At 37.1% G+C, this 15,523-nt stretch overlaps 1 protein-coding gene across 1 annotated transcript; it reads right to left on the minus strand.

Annotated features, from left to right (window-relative positions):
• Positions 1 to 1,145: 1,145 nt before the first annotated feature.
• On the minus strand, positions 1,146 to 12,174 carry LOC145669847 (uncharacterized). Its single transcript, XM_081738193.1, has 4 exons — positions 11,808 to 12,174; positions 9,945 to 10,104; positions 8,431 to 8,549; positions 1,146 to 5,041 (listed from the first exon to the last, which is right to left on the minus strand). The coding sequence occupies exon 4, from the start codon at positions 5,016 to 5,018 to the stop codon at positions 2,934 to 2,936; it is 2,085 nt and encodes a 694-aa protein (XP_081594319.1). The 5' UTR covers positions 5,019 to 5,041; positions 8,431 to 8,549; positions 9,945 to 10,104; positions 11,808 to 12,174; the 3' UTR covers positions 1,146 to 2,933.
• Positions 12,175 to 15,523: the final 3,349 nt, after the last annotated feature.

Consider the following 15,523-nt stretch of genomic DNA (forward strand, 5'->3'; position numbering starts at 1 on the left):
ACAAGCAATTACTTATTTTTATTCTAAGCTATGGTTACAATAATTCAATCACATCAGGCAATTTTTGGGCTAAATACGGTGTTCCACGTTGGCAGAAAAAGGATCTGCTAATTGGTGGAAAATTAAGGAGGCGGGCAAATGGCAAGTGGGACGAAGACGTGGACAACAAACTGACGAAGGAGTTTTGACAATTATTAACGATAAACAAAGAATTTCACATAATTTGAAGCAAAATATAATTCAATTATTATTTATACTATTCAGGATATTGGGGAATTGTTGGACACCAATTAAAAAGATCCAATAAAGACAAAAATGAACCTATATAGGCATTCCTCCGTCGCTCCTGCATCTTTCTATCTCCCGAATGTATTTTTTACTCTAAAATATAATTCGTCGCTGTCGATAAAAATGTTAACCGAGAATGCTAAAATTGTTGAGTTGAGTTGAGTAGATTTTAGTTTAGCGTCCCTTTCAGCAGCAAGGCTATATGAGACGTGGACCTACTGATTAACGTGGAATCCGAACCACATGAGCGCCTGCCGGGAATCGAACCCGGGTCTCCCACGCCAAAGGCGCCTACGCTAACCGCTTAGCCACGGAGGAGCTCAATGCTAAAATTGTCAGACATGGTGAATTCCACAAGGTTATATTTTGCTTTTATTGTCTGATGTTTCATTTTTTTTTATTAAAAAAAATTTACTTCTGCTCTCTTATTTTTGAATGCAAAGTTTCAACAATTAAACTTCTTGAACTGATCTTGGTTGAAGCAACAAATAAGTGTAAAAAATACATCAAGGAGATAAGAATTAAGACATGTGTTGCCAAGCAGAGTTAAAAAATAAACCCTTTTCAATCGTGACACACATCATTCGATTTTAGATTTAAGATATACATGTTGGTAAGCTATTACCTGCTGGAATGTTTGACTGTAGAGATTAAAGTGCACAAACTGTAAATATAAATTATGAGAGATCCTGCACTTACGAACCACGAGTTCTCACCTCCATGTGTGGCAAATTGAACTAGTCTTATTAGAAAATAATGCATTGATTGTGCATCACTACGAGTGTTACAGAAGTTAATAATGAATTTTAAAGTAAATATACGAATGCATAAAATCTGGAAAGAACCAAAGAAAGTAATTAAAACTAAAATCTCACTTTATTCAAACACACGCTTATTTATAAACACAGAACAAGAGGAAATCTAAAGAAAAGTGCAAATGGTCAATATTTTCAAGCTATATCACAAGAAAAATATAATTCTAAGGATCCCGCCCTTTTCTTATGGAAAATGGATCTCGGTCAAATTATTTCTAACTATGCGCAAACGAAAGGCCTTGAAGTGTAGATAAAAAGACTCCATGGGCACGAATTTCTAAATATTATATTTCTTGAGTTATATGGGTTTACAGTTACGTGATGTCATAAAAACCGCGTGAAATAAAACTGTAATGTGCCCGTGAGTGGACTGACCTTGTCTAAGTGCTTGTAGTTCACAATACGGCCACAGACGAGGGACTGCGCAACGTCTGTGATCGCATCGTGAACTACAAGCTACTTCGACAATCCGCGTGATGCATTAATCGCGAAAATGCAGTTTCGAGGGGATCGAAAGCCAGTTAGCCAATGCCATTATGAGTTTCTGCTAGCTTTGATGTCATTGACTAACTGGCTTTGTATCCTCCGAAGTAGTTTTTTGACGAATAATGTATCACGCGGTTTTCATGACATCGCGTGACTTTAAACCCACATAACTCGAGAAATATAATTGTTAGAGATTTGTGCCCATAGAGACTTTTTACCTACACATCAAAACCTTTCGTTTGTGCATACAGGGTTTCCACTGATTTGGCAAGCACGAATTCCCTGACTTTTGCAGGTTTTCCAGGACACAATTTATAAATTTCCAGGGTTACAGATAATGTAAAAAAGCAACTTTATTTCTTCGGACCATACTATGCATGTACATTTATATTCGCCGTTTAAACGCCGTAACATCATTTAAAAAAAAATTTAAACTACTGGCTCGTCTTGCGATGAACCAGAAGGAATTCCTGCTTAGCATTATAAAACGTTAAAAATTAGATTTGAAAGTTATAAACTCATATTGAAATTCCCTGACTTTTTCAGGTTTTAAAGTTTTTCATGGAATTCCCTGACTTAACGAATAAGGTGAATTCCCTGACTTTTCCCGGTTTTCCAGGTGGGTGGGAACAGTTGCACAGTTAGAAATAATAAATTGACCGAGATCCATTTTCCATAAGAAAAGGGCAGGGCCCTTTACGACTGAAAAAATAATACAAGATTTACGGGTGTAGAAAGTGCATATGCATGCATATGCCTATCTGGCTGTGCTACGGTAAAGTCGGAAAAACAAATTGTATCTTGAATATATATCGCGCAGCATTGTTTAAAATACCAGTGCTTTCCATTTGTTTTAAGAACGTATAATGCTTTTTGTAATTTCCTCTGTAATGCCAAAATTCAAAACTATAGTCCAAATGTTAAAAACGATGTTCAGAGTAGTGTATGAACGCAAGAAAGAGAAATAACCCCACACGAAATTGAATAATGTTAAGATTTAGTATTAACCGGAATTAAACATAATTTTAAGCAAACGTCGAGACAAAAGCAGATGTAAACCAATGGTACATGTCATCTGTAGTGAAACATGTCGAAATCTGCATGTTAAACATATGGAATGTAGAAAAAAAAGCGTTAGGACAACGCTGTTCGAATCACTCTGTATATAGCACGCATCTCGCTATCTTAGAAAAAAAATGCGCATTCTAGACACGTAAATCTGTACATATTGTGAGCAAAGTACATCCATCCACTATAGTATTTCAGTACAATTAAGCTATTTTTGTGTGCGTTACGCAATGATGACAACACCTTAAAGTCCAATTGTCAATAATACCTTTACATTTACATTTCATGACACATTGGAATGCATACAAAGCTGTTGTAGTCTGTAGGCAAAAGAACACATTTCTTTACATTATTCTCAACCTGAAACACTGAAAGTTTTGAAAGCTCTCTTACTTTAAATATGCCAAAATAAGACGACTTAGATGGACGACGGAAGAGATCTCGGCAGTTGACAAACTTTTTACCAACAACAAACACAATATTATTTTCGTTCCGTAAAAAATTTTCAACAACAACTATTTCCTTTGTACTAAGAATCAATACATTATCAGCTGAATTTGTACAGTTGAATGTAAACCCATTACAATGAAACCTTTTATATTGTCTTACTGGCCCTGAAATAGAATTTACAAGCCGACCAGAGGAATGTTCTTGCAGAAGAACAGCAGAATCAGATTCCAGATAAGATGTGGGTGATTGTGGTTCGTGTTCCATAACTCTATTTAGTAACTGTTGGAGAGGATGATGCGGAGCGCGAACCAGTTTCTTCACTCTGTTTAGAAAGCTTTCAAAAGGAAATGAACTGAATTTATCCAAAGGACCAAAGCGTCTAGCATCATCTGCGAGATGAATTAGTGAATGCACATTATAGACCAACATGCTTCTGCCATAGAGACGCATGCAATCGGAAATGAACGTCCGAAGTAAGTGTTGGGCGTAATCACACATTTCACTGTCCAAATGAGGCTGGCATAAAACATAAATGCCTAAAAACAGATGAAGGAAGTGTATATATAACTCTGATGGCAATATCGGGAGAAGAATTGCAGGGCCTACGTACAAGAGGAAAAGCCTATATTCAGTACCCTTCCATCTATCAATATATTGTACACTTCGGCATTTCCGTGCAAATTCACTTGGAATCTTAGGTGATAGTTTATCAAGGCGTTGTGAAAGCTTTCTAATAAGCGACGCGCGTAATCGAACGTTTAGAGGACCCCTGATCCACATGTTCAGTAATTTTCGCATTACACCCAAGAGCACCAAGTGTAAATAATCTAAAAGGAATTGAGAAACTAATCCTATAGGAAGATTATTTGAGAGAGGAGAGGTGCCCACATGATGTTCTGGCTGAGACTGATGTTCAAAAGACTCATCACTTCGTAGAGGAGCATCAAGCTGAGGAAAGATCATCCTGCCATTATAATCTCCTTCCGTAATGCATTTTTCACATGCAAAATAACTGTTATGTGGCTTGATTGACTTCAGAAAAGCTCGGGCTGGTGCATCACAAATAAAGGCACATTTCTGAGCTCTGATTGTGAATTGTACTCCATTAACATTTAACCCTTCCTTTAAAAGAATTTGAAATTCTGAAATGAAATCCTCCAAATATGCCTTAAGATCAGTTGGCTTGCTACAACCGTAGAAAACACCAATAATGAAAGGATCTCTGCGTATTGATTCCCGAATAAGGCACAGAATGGGCCACAGTTGTCCGGAAGAGCTTTTAAATATCGGAAGACCGTCAACATTAATATACAAAGATATTTCTCGAGTTGTTTTGCTGCGAAGATCACACTGTAAGGCGTTGGCTAATCCTCTCCTTAATCCATAATGAAAATATAATCCCCCTGCAATTTGTTTAGGCTCTATCGTAATTGTTCTTGTTTTCATAAGTGTTTCTGAATGTGAGGGTAAATCAGAATGACCATACACTCGCAAAACACGAAGCAAAGCAGTCACTGCTCTGCTAGTTATATTATGCTTCTGTACACACGACCGCAACTCAACGCTTAGATGAACATTTTCTACATTTATACCAGACATAGAATTGTTAATGTTATCCTCGTTGTCACCATGTGTAATGTCACTTTGTGCACTATTTTCAACATCACTAATATTTAATTCACTACATTCATTGAATTCGATGTCACTAACACTGACATCACGTCCTGATGTACATGTGCTGTTTTCTTGTACGGAATGAAAATCATCTTTGTCACAAACAATGGTACTGTCTGATTCATTATTCCTAGAGAGTTCAACATTTGCCACTATATCTTCAAACTGTCGGTTGACCTCTCTCTTTATTCTTTTGTATGCAGTTGAAGATAAAACACGGTGGTGACTTTCAGGCATCTGCACTCAATAGGAGTTTTTTTCTGTAAAAAAAAAATATATATATAAATGCTTCTATTACACATTAACTCTAGATTTCATTAAGGATAGTTTAGCAACAAATTTCGTGCAAGACCAGTTACTTGTAATTTCTGTGTATTAGAACTTTTTCTTTAAATCATCTAAGGGAATAAAAGTTGATCCAAACAAGTCTGAAACCCACACTTAAGCCAGCAGCACTGGCAGTAAGTGCTGCAGACTCTAGAACAAATAGGATAGAATGCCGTTACATGGACGTATACGTATACGAAAAGATGAGAGTCCACATCGGGATAAAAACTAACACATTTTTAAAATCTCAATCACGAAGAAATGAAAAATAATGTTAAAAAGGGTTGGCAAATTGGATAAGTGACCTCATTTGTTACAACATGGGCCCTTTCAAATCATGATGTCACTGGTGCTAAATCATAAGATTTTACTGGAGTTGCTGCAAAAGTTAATTTTATTAACAATGCTGAATTTACTTGTCTTATTTTCGCAATCAAATTGTCATTTTTGTATCAGAAATGTATTGTTACAATTTTAAGTGTTGGAAAGTAGTTAGGGCTAAAATAGTATTATTAAATGTTTGTTGGACATTTCTCAAATTGCTTTACAACCTTTAAGAACACGACTGAGGTTTGTACAGTTCTATCGTGCGTGGGAATTTCAGAAAAGGCTATTTTTTCTCTGCAATGATTAAGAATGTAGTATTAAGACTAAAATTGTAAAGATAGTGTTTCAACACTGATTTGGTGAAACTAAGTAAAGCTCTGAGAAACTTAGACATTTAGCAAGATTAGAAGCCATTTTCTCAGGAAACAGTACATTTTTAGTTTTCAATTACAACCTGGTGCTTAAGCAGTAAAACTACTAAAAATATATTATCAAATAAACCGAATGGTGAGAATCTCTCTTTTTTCTCTCAGAAAGAGAGAGAGACCGTTCCGGTGGTCTAGTGGTTAGCGTCGCTGACTACGGACTTAGGGTTCCCGGGTTCGATCCCAGGCGCTGCGATGGTTTCCAAGGCGTGGGTCTGGAACGGTGCCCACCCAGCATCGTAACGCAATTGGGGAGCTGCTATGAATGAAGATAGTGACGATCACAGTGAAAGCTTCGGCTCTCCTCTCCCAACCCGTCTGGTCAGCGTGGGAGCAGTAAACCAATTCCTCCCTCTGGGGAGAGGCCTCATCCAGTAGTGGCTCGAATATGGCTGTGATTTATTATTATACACCGAATTAAAATTATATGAAGGGTCTTGTTATTCTTAGGAAAATATCGCAGTACATATAAATAGTGATGACAGATACAGAGTTAATATATCTTTCTTCTACATCCTGCATGATTGGTCACGAACACCAACAATACACTGAACTACAGAGGGCTAACCAGAATTCAGACTATCACTACGGTATTGAAAAATTAGAAGGTATTCTGTGAAAAAAGGATACAAACCCGTGCATCTGTCTCGTTGACTCATTTAATACATACTTCTTTGTTGTCTGCGCTTACTAACTGCTGGACAATTATTACCACAGGATTATTTTAAACTGTTTCTAAAATTGCATATATGTACATACAGAAAAACGAAAGGTGTCTAAAGGCAAATTGGTAAATCAAATTGGGGAAAAAGCTTTTATGAATATGCTCGCAAAGAAAATGTAGCTACCTTTCGGTATCAGCATCATATCATCATCATAATATTTTAATCCTTTACGTAACTCCTTCCTCCAGGACGTAGCATTAAAATAATAATAATAATAGTAATAACCATTGCCCGAAAACGAAACTTTTCAGGAAGATGAAAAGAAAGCTTTTCTTACTACACACTAGGAGAAATTGTGCACATGAGCTTCCTTAAGCATGTTCTGGAAAGTCTGAGACACATGAACAAAGATATTTGAAGAATTTCTTAGTTTGTACTAGGGAAAGTTTTCTTTGTACCCCCTCCCGTCCCCCTGATTTTTAGGTAGTTTCTTATAAATTGCCTATTGCAGAGACTCTCATGTCGGCACTTCCGGAAAATTTCTATATATTTTGCCGATCATGACTCCCTGACACTAAAACCACCCTTAGTTCCAATGTATATATATATAACGTTTATTGTAAATGCTCTAGCTGCCGTAATTTTTCACGGATTGAAACCAAACTTGGCACAAAAATTTTCGTATTAATGAGTTCGTTAGCCACAATGATCGGATGAAACATTTGCAAACAGCGGCCATTTGAACTTTCGAAAAATTCATAATTTTTACAATTATGAACCGATTTACACCATATTTGAACAAAATGTCGAGGTTAACAATATACTAGATGTGTGTGAAAATCAGAACGAACCGTTAGAAAATTTCAAAGTAGCGGCCGTTCAAAGAAGCAAAATAAAAAAAAGAAAAAACGATCTTCCCGTAAACGAGGATCGAACTAGTGACCCTTGCATTACTCAACCTATGCCTTAGACCACTTTTTTATATATATATATTCACGCCGACCTTTCTTACACACTCATACCACATATACTGATTTGTGATTACCGATTACTGATTTCCGCTTAATACATTCCACAAGAACAACCACGACACTAGGCAACACCCAAGCCCAAGGCGAGAATCGAATCCACGAGCCCCACAGCCAGGGGACGGCAATCGAACGCGTTTAACCACACGACCACCGAGGTTTCTCCACTCGGGAAACTGTGACGCGAGGGAAGAAGATATTTTCTCAGCATTTGTATATTTCAATCTATCAAGATAAGTCCGTGCAATAGGTCGCGCATCAATAAAATACATGCTAGAAAGAAATCTACCTATCCTTTGCGGCCTTGTGCCAAAAGCTGTTTTTTTTTCTTTGAATAGGGCAGTTTTTGAAAAAAAAAGATTGACATTATAAGCCAGTAAATTTGCAAAGGAGAAAATTAAGTTACCAACATTTAAATCCTTCCCCCGAAAAACTTCTTTATTTTAAAAAAATAATAAAGCAATTTATAATCTCTGTTTTCTGACTTTGGGCTAACATGTAATCTAGTCGGTAAAATGACCGACTACTAATCGAGCGACATGTGTTCCATTCCCGGTGAGAGTACAAGGAACTTCTCAACTGAGGCTCGGTCCTAAGGGTTTTCGTCTGCATGATTCTGGTTTCTTATACCGAAAGCTTGCTCCAATATCTTCGTGTGTATATTCGTAAGTACTCTTTTCCTATATACAAACATTTGAACAGAGAGCTTAAATGTAATGCAGCGTGAACAAGAACTCTAAGCTTAGAGCCAAACGGTGAATAAAATAAGACAAATGTTACTAGTTTTAAAAATACTAGGCCAGTAACTAATTTTACTGCTCTGAGCTATGCATGTTTTACAGCCTAAAGAGTTAGAAAATATACTGCTTAAGTATACCTGATGTCTTGTTTCCCTTCCTCCGTTCCTGTCCACCGCACCTTTTAACCACCTTTGGGTAATGTGTATAATTCGGTGTGTTGTGACATTATATCCTGGGAAGTTAGCGGCGGCAATATCTGGAAAATGCAGAGAATTTGATTTAGAAGTACAAAAGTGAAGCAAAAATGGCGCACTTTAAAATATTAGTATTGACTAACTAACAGTAAAAGATAATCACTTTCTAGTATTCATTTTTATTTTCGTTCTCTTTCCAGTGAGCTTTTCAGACAAAATAACACCAGAAATGCAATTGGCTAAAAGTGGTCCAAAGAACTTACCGATGACTATCAAGGAGAGATTTAATATAGGTACAATAGGTAGATGAAGCATATTTCAAAGCTCTTTTAATGCTTTTACCCATGCTGTACTTCTTGAACTCGAGAAACCAATTACTATTCCCAAAGGGAACTAAAGCTAAAGTAAAATCTCGAAAATACTGCAGGATATTTTCATCAATGCTCACAAAACTATGTTAGGTACAAGATCGTTGGGGAAGAAAATCGGACAAGGAGAAGGGGGTAAAAAAAAGAAAAAAACTATGGGGCAAACATGCGGAAAAAAGAAAAAATATTAAAAACGATTTAAATGGATTTTTTTTAATGTCATAAGAGGTTTATCATGAGGTCTACTGTTCGAAGAACCTTTATAGTAGTTATTTTATGCCTTATGTGAAAACACACAAACAATTACAAACTTTCATCCATGTATTCTAATAAAGGGTATCCGAAAACACAACGTACAAGAAAGAGAATTGGTACCAATCTACAGGTATTGTATTAGGAAATGCAATGCACCTTTTCTGGAAATAATTTATATATTGCCAACCACGAACTCTTCGTTCAACATCAAAAAGTAATTTTTCATAGCCTAAACCAGTAATGAACCATTCTCCCGAACTTTCTTGTACACTCAGAGAATTCCCATTTTCCCCCGACTGTAAACACTATCATGGGTACGCTCGCTTGAATCAGACAGTGACAAGCAGTGTTGACCTTATAGTTGCTAACAGCTGGCACTGAAGTAGGCTTCTAAGCTCATTCCGTTACACGAGTTACTATTACTAGTATTAAGGTTCTTCGAAAAGTAGACCTCGCGATAAACCTTTGAAAGTGTCGTTCCGATTCATCAAAATCCATTGTTCGAGGAACTCCCTTTCATTTTCTGCCTTCATCTTGTCCGATATCCCTCCCTTTCCAACCAATATCCCGGAATCTTCAATTTATATTTGCACATTTATAAGGCTCTTATAACAGAGAACAGTCCATTAAAGTAGTTTTTAATAAAAATGCTCGTTTTTCTATAGTTTTACCCCTCTACAGGGAGCTTCACCCCCCCTCCTGTTGTACGACAGAGCAGAAGCTAGTTAAAAATCTCTTTGTTACCTTTCATCAACAGTAGGACCTGCTAACAGACACTAGACGTAATTAATACTAAAATGTGACAATGGTTTAAGACTTTTTTTTTTTGCTTACCTCGAAGAATTTTAGCCAACAAAGATTTTCCAAAGGAAAACTTGGCGTTACTGCCAGTTATGTTAACTCTGAGAGCTGCTTCGTCTGTCATCAATTTCCACAGAGCATTTCTTGCACACTGTTGATTATTTTCTCCACCCACTGCGGTCAACAACCGAATCTGAAACACAAGCGAACAACGTTTTTGTGTAAGTATTCAAACTGGTAAGGTACAGATCAACTTTCTGACTTATGTTAGAGAAAGGCTATAAACACAAATTTAACTCAGCAAGTAGCCGAGAAACATTAATTTTTTTAATCCTAGAACAAGGAAGACTCATTGAGGACTTAATGTATCAATTCCAAATCCTTAATAACTACATAGACTGTGCAGACGAAAAAAAAAGTTTTAACTCTATAAACGAGATATGCAAATAATGACTTTTTACTTGCAAAAATCTGGAACAAAAATATTAAAGAGGTTTCGTATTTGAGGAATGTGTACTTCTTATAGTGGAATCAGCTACGCAAGTGCAACGCTAAAAATTTCGTCCCTTTTTCGCAGCGAGAGCCATATAAGACGTGAACCTACAGTTTAAAGTGGGTTTCGAACCACTCCATTCACGGTGAGCTTCCAGTGGGAACCCAACTCGCGACCACGCGCACTGAAGGCAATCGCGCTAAGTATCAGACTACGAGGAAACCCACTTGACAATACATCCACTGATGTATACACAACGTATGTTGAAAACTAATATCCATCATTTGGACACTGTTGCCTGCTGACGAAAAAAAAATATATATATATTATTAGCCCGATACGCATGTCTGTATTCCGAACAATTGCTGTCCGGTATTGACTGCTGTGAATTGCACTTTTCAGGGCCAATCCAGTAATATAAAAACCATTCTTGTCTGATAACATTATCATGGCTAAACAAAATCTGCACTCGTGCCCGAATGAGTCCCTATCTGTGTACATATGCAAGTGTAATTAAAGTTGTACCAAATTTTGTATTTAGTAGACCGTCTGGTAAACTGAACTCTAATTTTTAAACCTGATGGTAGTGGGAAGGAACCTTCATTTTGAAAATATGGCATTTCATGCATTTTATTCATGGTAGAACTAGAGGAATTCTTCTAGAGTTTTACCAGGGCTCTGAGAGTTTCAAGGGGACCTTTTGGACCTGTAATTTTTACTGTTTTGTTTTGAGTTTTTTTCTACTTGGAAATCTTAATTTGCACCCTCCATATAACGTGTGAGTTGCCATTATGTTGTACCTTTATTAACAAATAAGATATAATTTTTTGAACGTTAAGTTTGCAGCTTAGTGTCAGCGTTTACCATCACCTATATTTTGTAACAGTCTTTGCATTTTTAAGTACAAGAGCATAAATCCCATTTTTCGCATTATAAGAAACTGTATTTTACGATTACTAAAGCAAACGAACCTAATTTTAACTGTTTTCAAACTAGAATTCTTACAGTTAAGTTAAGGAAATGGCGCTAACGTATTTTTTAAAAATGTATCGGTTATTAATGAAGATACAACATTGTGGCAACTCACCATTATGTTGAAATTCAAAATTAAGAGTTCCAAGAAGAAAGAAAGAAGTAAAAAAAAAAACTCAAAACAAAACAGTAGAAATTACAGTACTATGTAGCCTATATGGGGGTCGGGCATCTACACCCTTCGCCTTTATTTGATTCACAATATACAGGAAGTATGTGCATATTTTTATTTCGAGGCTACAACTTTTTTTTAGTGTCTTACTAGTACGTTGCAAACAATTTAGTACATTTCTAAACCCAATTCCACGCATAGTTTACAATTTTCCTCGATTTGCTCTAGCGAGTATAGCAAGTAAATTTAAAAATCTTACCATCAGTGTACTTTACTGCCACTTCGTAGGTATCCCATGTTCCCTCATCTGATTCTTCATGGAATATAATATGTCTTCGTCGTTTTGTTCCAGCATATGATGGCCATCTTGCAATTTCTTTTCCTTCGTGTTCAGATATCCAAGAATTTGGTATAGTAGCTAATGTATCTTCTTCCTTATAAATGAATCAACAGAAAATAATTTGCACATCTTGCCACTTGCCCGCTACACTTGAGACCCGTATGTAAACAACAAATGAAGTCCTCCTTCCGCATGCACGCGGCGATGTTGACGCGTTCCTTCCTCGGCGAATCGAAGAAGCGCGGACTGCAATGAAGTACACGCTGTCACGTGGTGGCACCGCCACTATGCCGCTGCTTCATATCTCTATCCGACTTGACGGAACTCCGCCGCCAGCGGCCCACTGGCGATACTCTTCGATACGTCGCTGTGGCGACGAATCGACCATTTCCCTGCCAGTGACCCACTGGTTTTCAGCGACTCTTACGGCATGGGGTCTTATTCAGTTACAGAGCTTGGTTAACACCATTAATATCTAGAGACTTCAGCTGGACAAGGAAATCATATCCACACTTGGAAAAAGTTGCAGGGCATGGAACATACCAGTAACTGTGGGTACACACAGTAGAAGGAGATGCATGCCCGGAGAAGCAAAGAATGAAACCTAACTGCACAGGCCGAAGTGAAGCACTCTATCAATGAAATTCTAGATGAGATGAGGCAAAAAATGTATGATCATTTTACTCAGATGCATGACTTGAACGACAGATTTGGATTCCTGTGTTCTATGGCCACTTTGTGCAGCAGTAAATGATGAGAGCGAGGAAAGGCTAAAATTATGTTGCTCTGATTTGGCTTTGTTCAACCCGAATGACCTGGATGGCTTATTATTATTTCAGAATTATAAGGATTTAATCCGTTCACCAAGGTGTGCTCAGAAAGCTAAAGAACAACTTGACTTTTCACCACAAGATATCCTGAAATATGTATCTTCAATGGGGCTTAAAATTTGGCAACTGCTCTTCAGATTTTGATAACACAGCCCGTATTTGTCGCATCATGTGAAAGGGTTTTCACCAATGAAACTGATAAAATCATACTTGCGTTCCACAATGAGTCGTTCCATTCTTTCTATCGAAAATGAAATAGCATCCACTGGATTCTGATAATATAGTTGAGACTTTCGCTGCTACCAAAGCAAGGAAGGTTTCATTCTGAATGTTGGTGGAACATAGGCTAATATGGTAGTGGAACTACTGTCGAAAGTAGTTTCATCTTTCAAGTAAAGGCAATAAAAATACAAAAGTACCAAAAGAAAATGAAATCTTTGTTTTACGTCCCACGGTTATGCCGGTTAGGCTAAAGGGGACGGTGATGATGAAAATTGAATGAAAAGGTGGAATGAAGTAAGTGGGAGGAAACGGGAGAACCTCGAGAAATCCCACGAGCACGGTGTTTGTCCACCACAAAGACCACACGGTGCGAGCTGGGATCGAACCAGGGACCCCAAGCACCGGAGTTGAACTCTACTACTGAGCCACGTGCCCCAAAAAGTACCAAAGTAGTAATAAAAAACTGTCAAGATTTGTCAATTGACTGGTGATAGGTGGTAATGAAAAATAGGATGGTATAACCCGTAGTAGAATTCTGTGCTCGCATATTTAATCTATAATATCACCAACTATTCAATATATTCAGGATTTTTTGTTATAATATATTCTAATACTAGGTATGTTAGTAAATGGTAATGGAAATAGTCATAAGTGATAGAATATAAACATGACTGAATTATTAAATACACAATAATATAATAATAAAACAAGTGCGAAATCTGAAAACAATAGTAAAAAAGACAAGCAGGAAAGAAATATTCTAGTGCTTAACTATTCATTGATATTTCGGCAAAAGCAGCGGGACTAAGTAGATCGTACATTATCACTGGAGAAAAACCGAATATTAAAGTGAATGGGGCTAATAGTAGCAAGGAAAATGTAATCAAATAAAACCCATCTAACATAAATTCAGACAGGTGAGAAACTATGAATAAACTTAACCATATGAGAAATTGCGCACGAGAAACACCAAAGGCGAGAACCGAATAAAAATATTCTAGAAAACATAGAGCTTACATTTAAAAATCGCATCGGTTATATAATTATTTGCAATTTTTGCAATATCAGCTCATTGTTACGTTTTGTACGTAAATTTATCTCTAACTGTATTATTAGGAACATTACTTCCACTATTCCATCTAATTACAGTACGCGTTGATACTACGATAGTATAAGTGTAGGATCAATTCTGGATTCTTGATTTTATGTTTTGTTTGTTCTTAAGATTTTTATTTCTGTTGTGGGTTGTAATTTCCGTTACATTGGTATCCCTAATCCTTTTTTTATTGTGTCCTTTAAAAATGAATAAAACAGAAAAAAATATGCAATGATAATCGTGGTCCAGTTTTATTTGTAGATACCATCCTGAAGGCGGTTCTAACAAGGAAGGGTCACGCAGTGGCTCCGCTGAGATCGGAACGAGACCATTGTGTTTGCATTTTATATGTTATAACTAGATGGATCCCAAAGTTATACGTGCCACCGAGCGGAATATCGTGAGTTACAACATATTTTGTAATGAAAGAACTACAAAAAATTACCATGCAGAATAGTTTGAACCGTCATTTGTTCGGAAATGGTTGAGTAAGTGAAAAACTCTGCCAACACTTATCCCACCATTTTCAACGAGAAACTTTTTGTGGTAAGAAAAAAAAATGCCCCAGGGTCCCCCGCGGGGTCCCAGATGGGGTCCAACTCAAAATTTTCAAATGGCAAGGGGGTTAAGTGGCACATCATTTGAAATCTGTTGTAAAATGAAAGAAAATGCAGCAAGTCTCGACTCTCTACAACAACCGTGTGCAAAAGGGCGACGGGTCAAAGTGTAAACAAAAACTTAATTGGAAAGTCCATGACTACCCCTATAAATCGGAAACGGTAAGACAAATGTGGAAACAGGAAAGAAAGAGTGGCATTATTTTCATAGCACAACGTGAAAATGTCTTGTTCTAGAGCCCCCACATGGTCCCAGGTGGAGTCCAACTAAAAATTTTCAAATGGCAAGAGAGGTAGGACATCGTTTGAAAGCTCTTGTTAAGTGAAAGAAGATAGAGCACGTTTCGACTTTCTACGACAACCCTGTCCAAAATTGCGGCGGGTCAAAATATAAGCAAAAGCTTAATTGAAAATCTATGGCCACCTTGAATCCAAGAGACAGCTTAAAACCTATATCGAAAAGATAGGCATACCAAACTGCTGAAGCTAGGAAAACCAAATTTGGCATGAATGTTGATCAGTGGATGACGAAAAGATGCGAAATATTCAAAAACGAAACCTCTTGAGTTCAAAATGCCGTAGTATGTATCGAACGCATGTACAGCTCAAACCACTGGTGTTGGAGGTAATCCAATATAGCTGCCAGCGTGAAAAATGAGTTTATATATAAATATGTTATTTCTTGGAATACTGTAATTAAACCAACAAAGTTTGGCGCAACTCGAAGTACTGAAATGACTTACACATGGTTTGGTACTACTCGCCAATCTTGCAAATGATTTTTTTTTGTATATTTGGTATTGCTTGGAGTATTGCGATCAAACCAACGAATGACATACAAATGTAACCGCCACGAATACGCAGTTACGA

Source organism: Thermobia domestica, chromosome 14, assembly GCF_964235325.1.
Source record: "Thermobia domestica chromosome 14, izTheDome1.hap1.1, whole genome shotgun sequence".
NCBI classification, from domain to species: Eukaryota; Metazoa; Arthropoda; class Insecta; order Zygentoma; family Lepismatidae; genus Thermobia; species Thermobia domestica.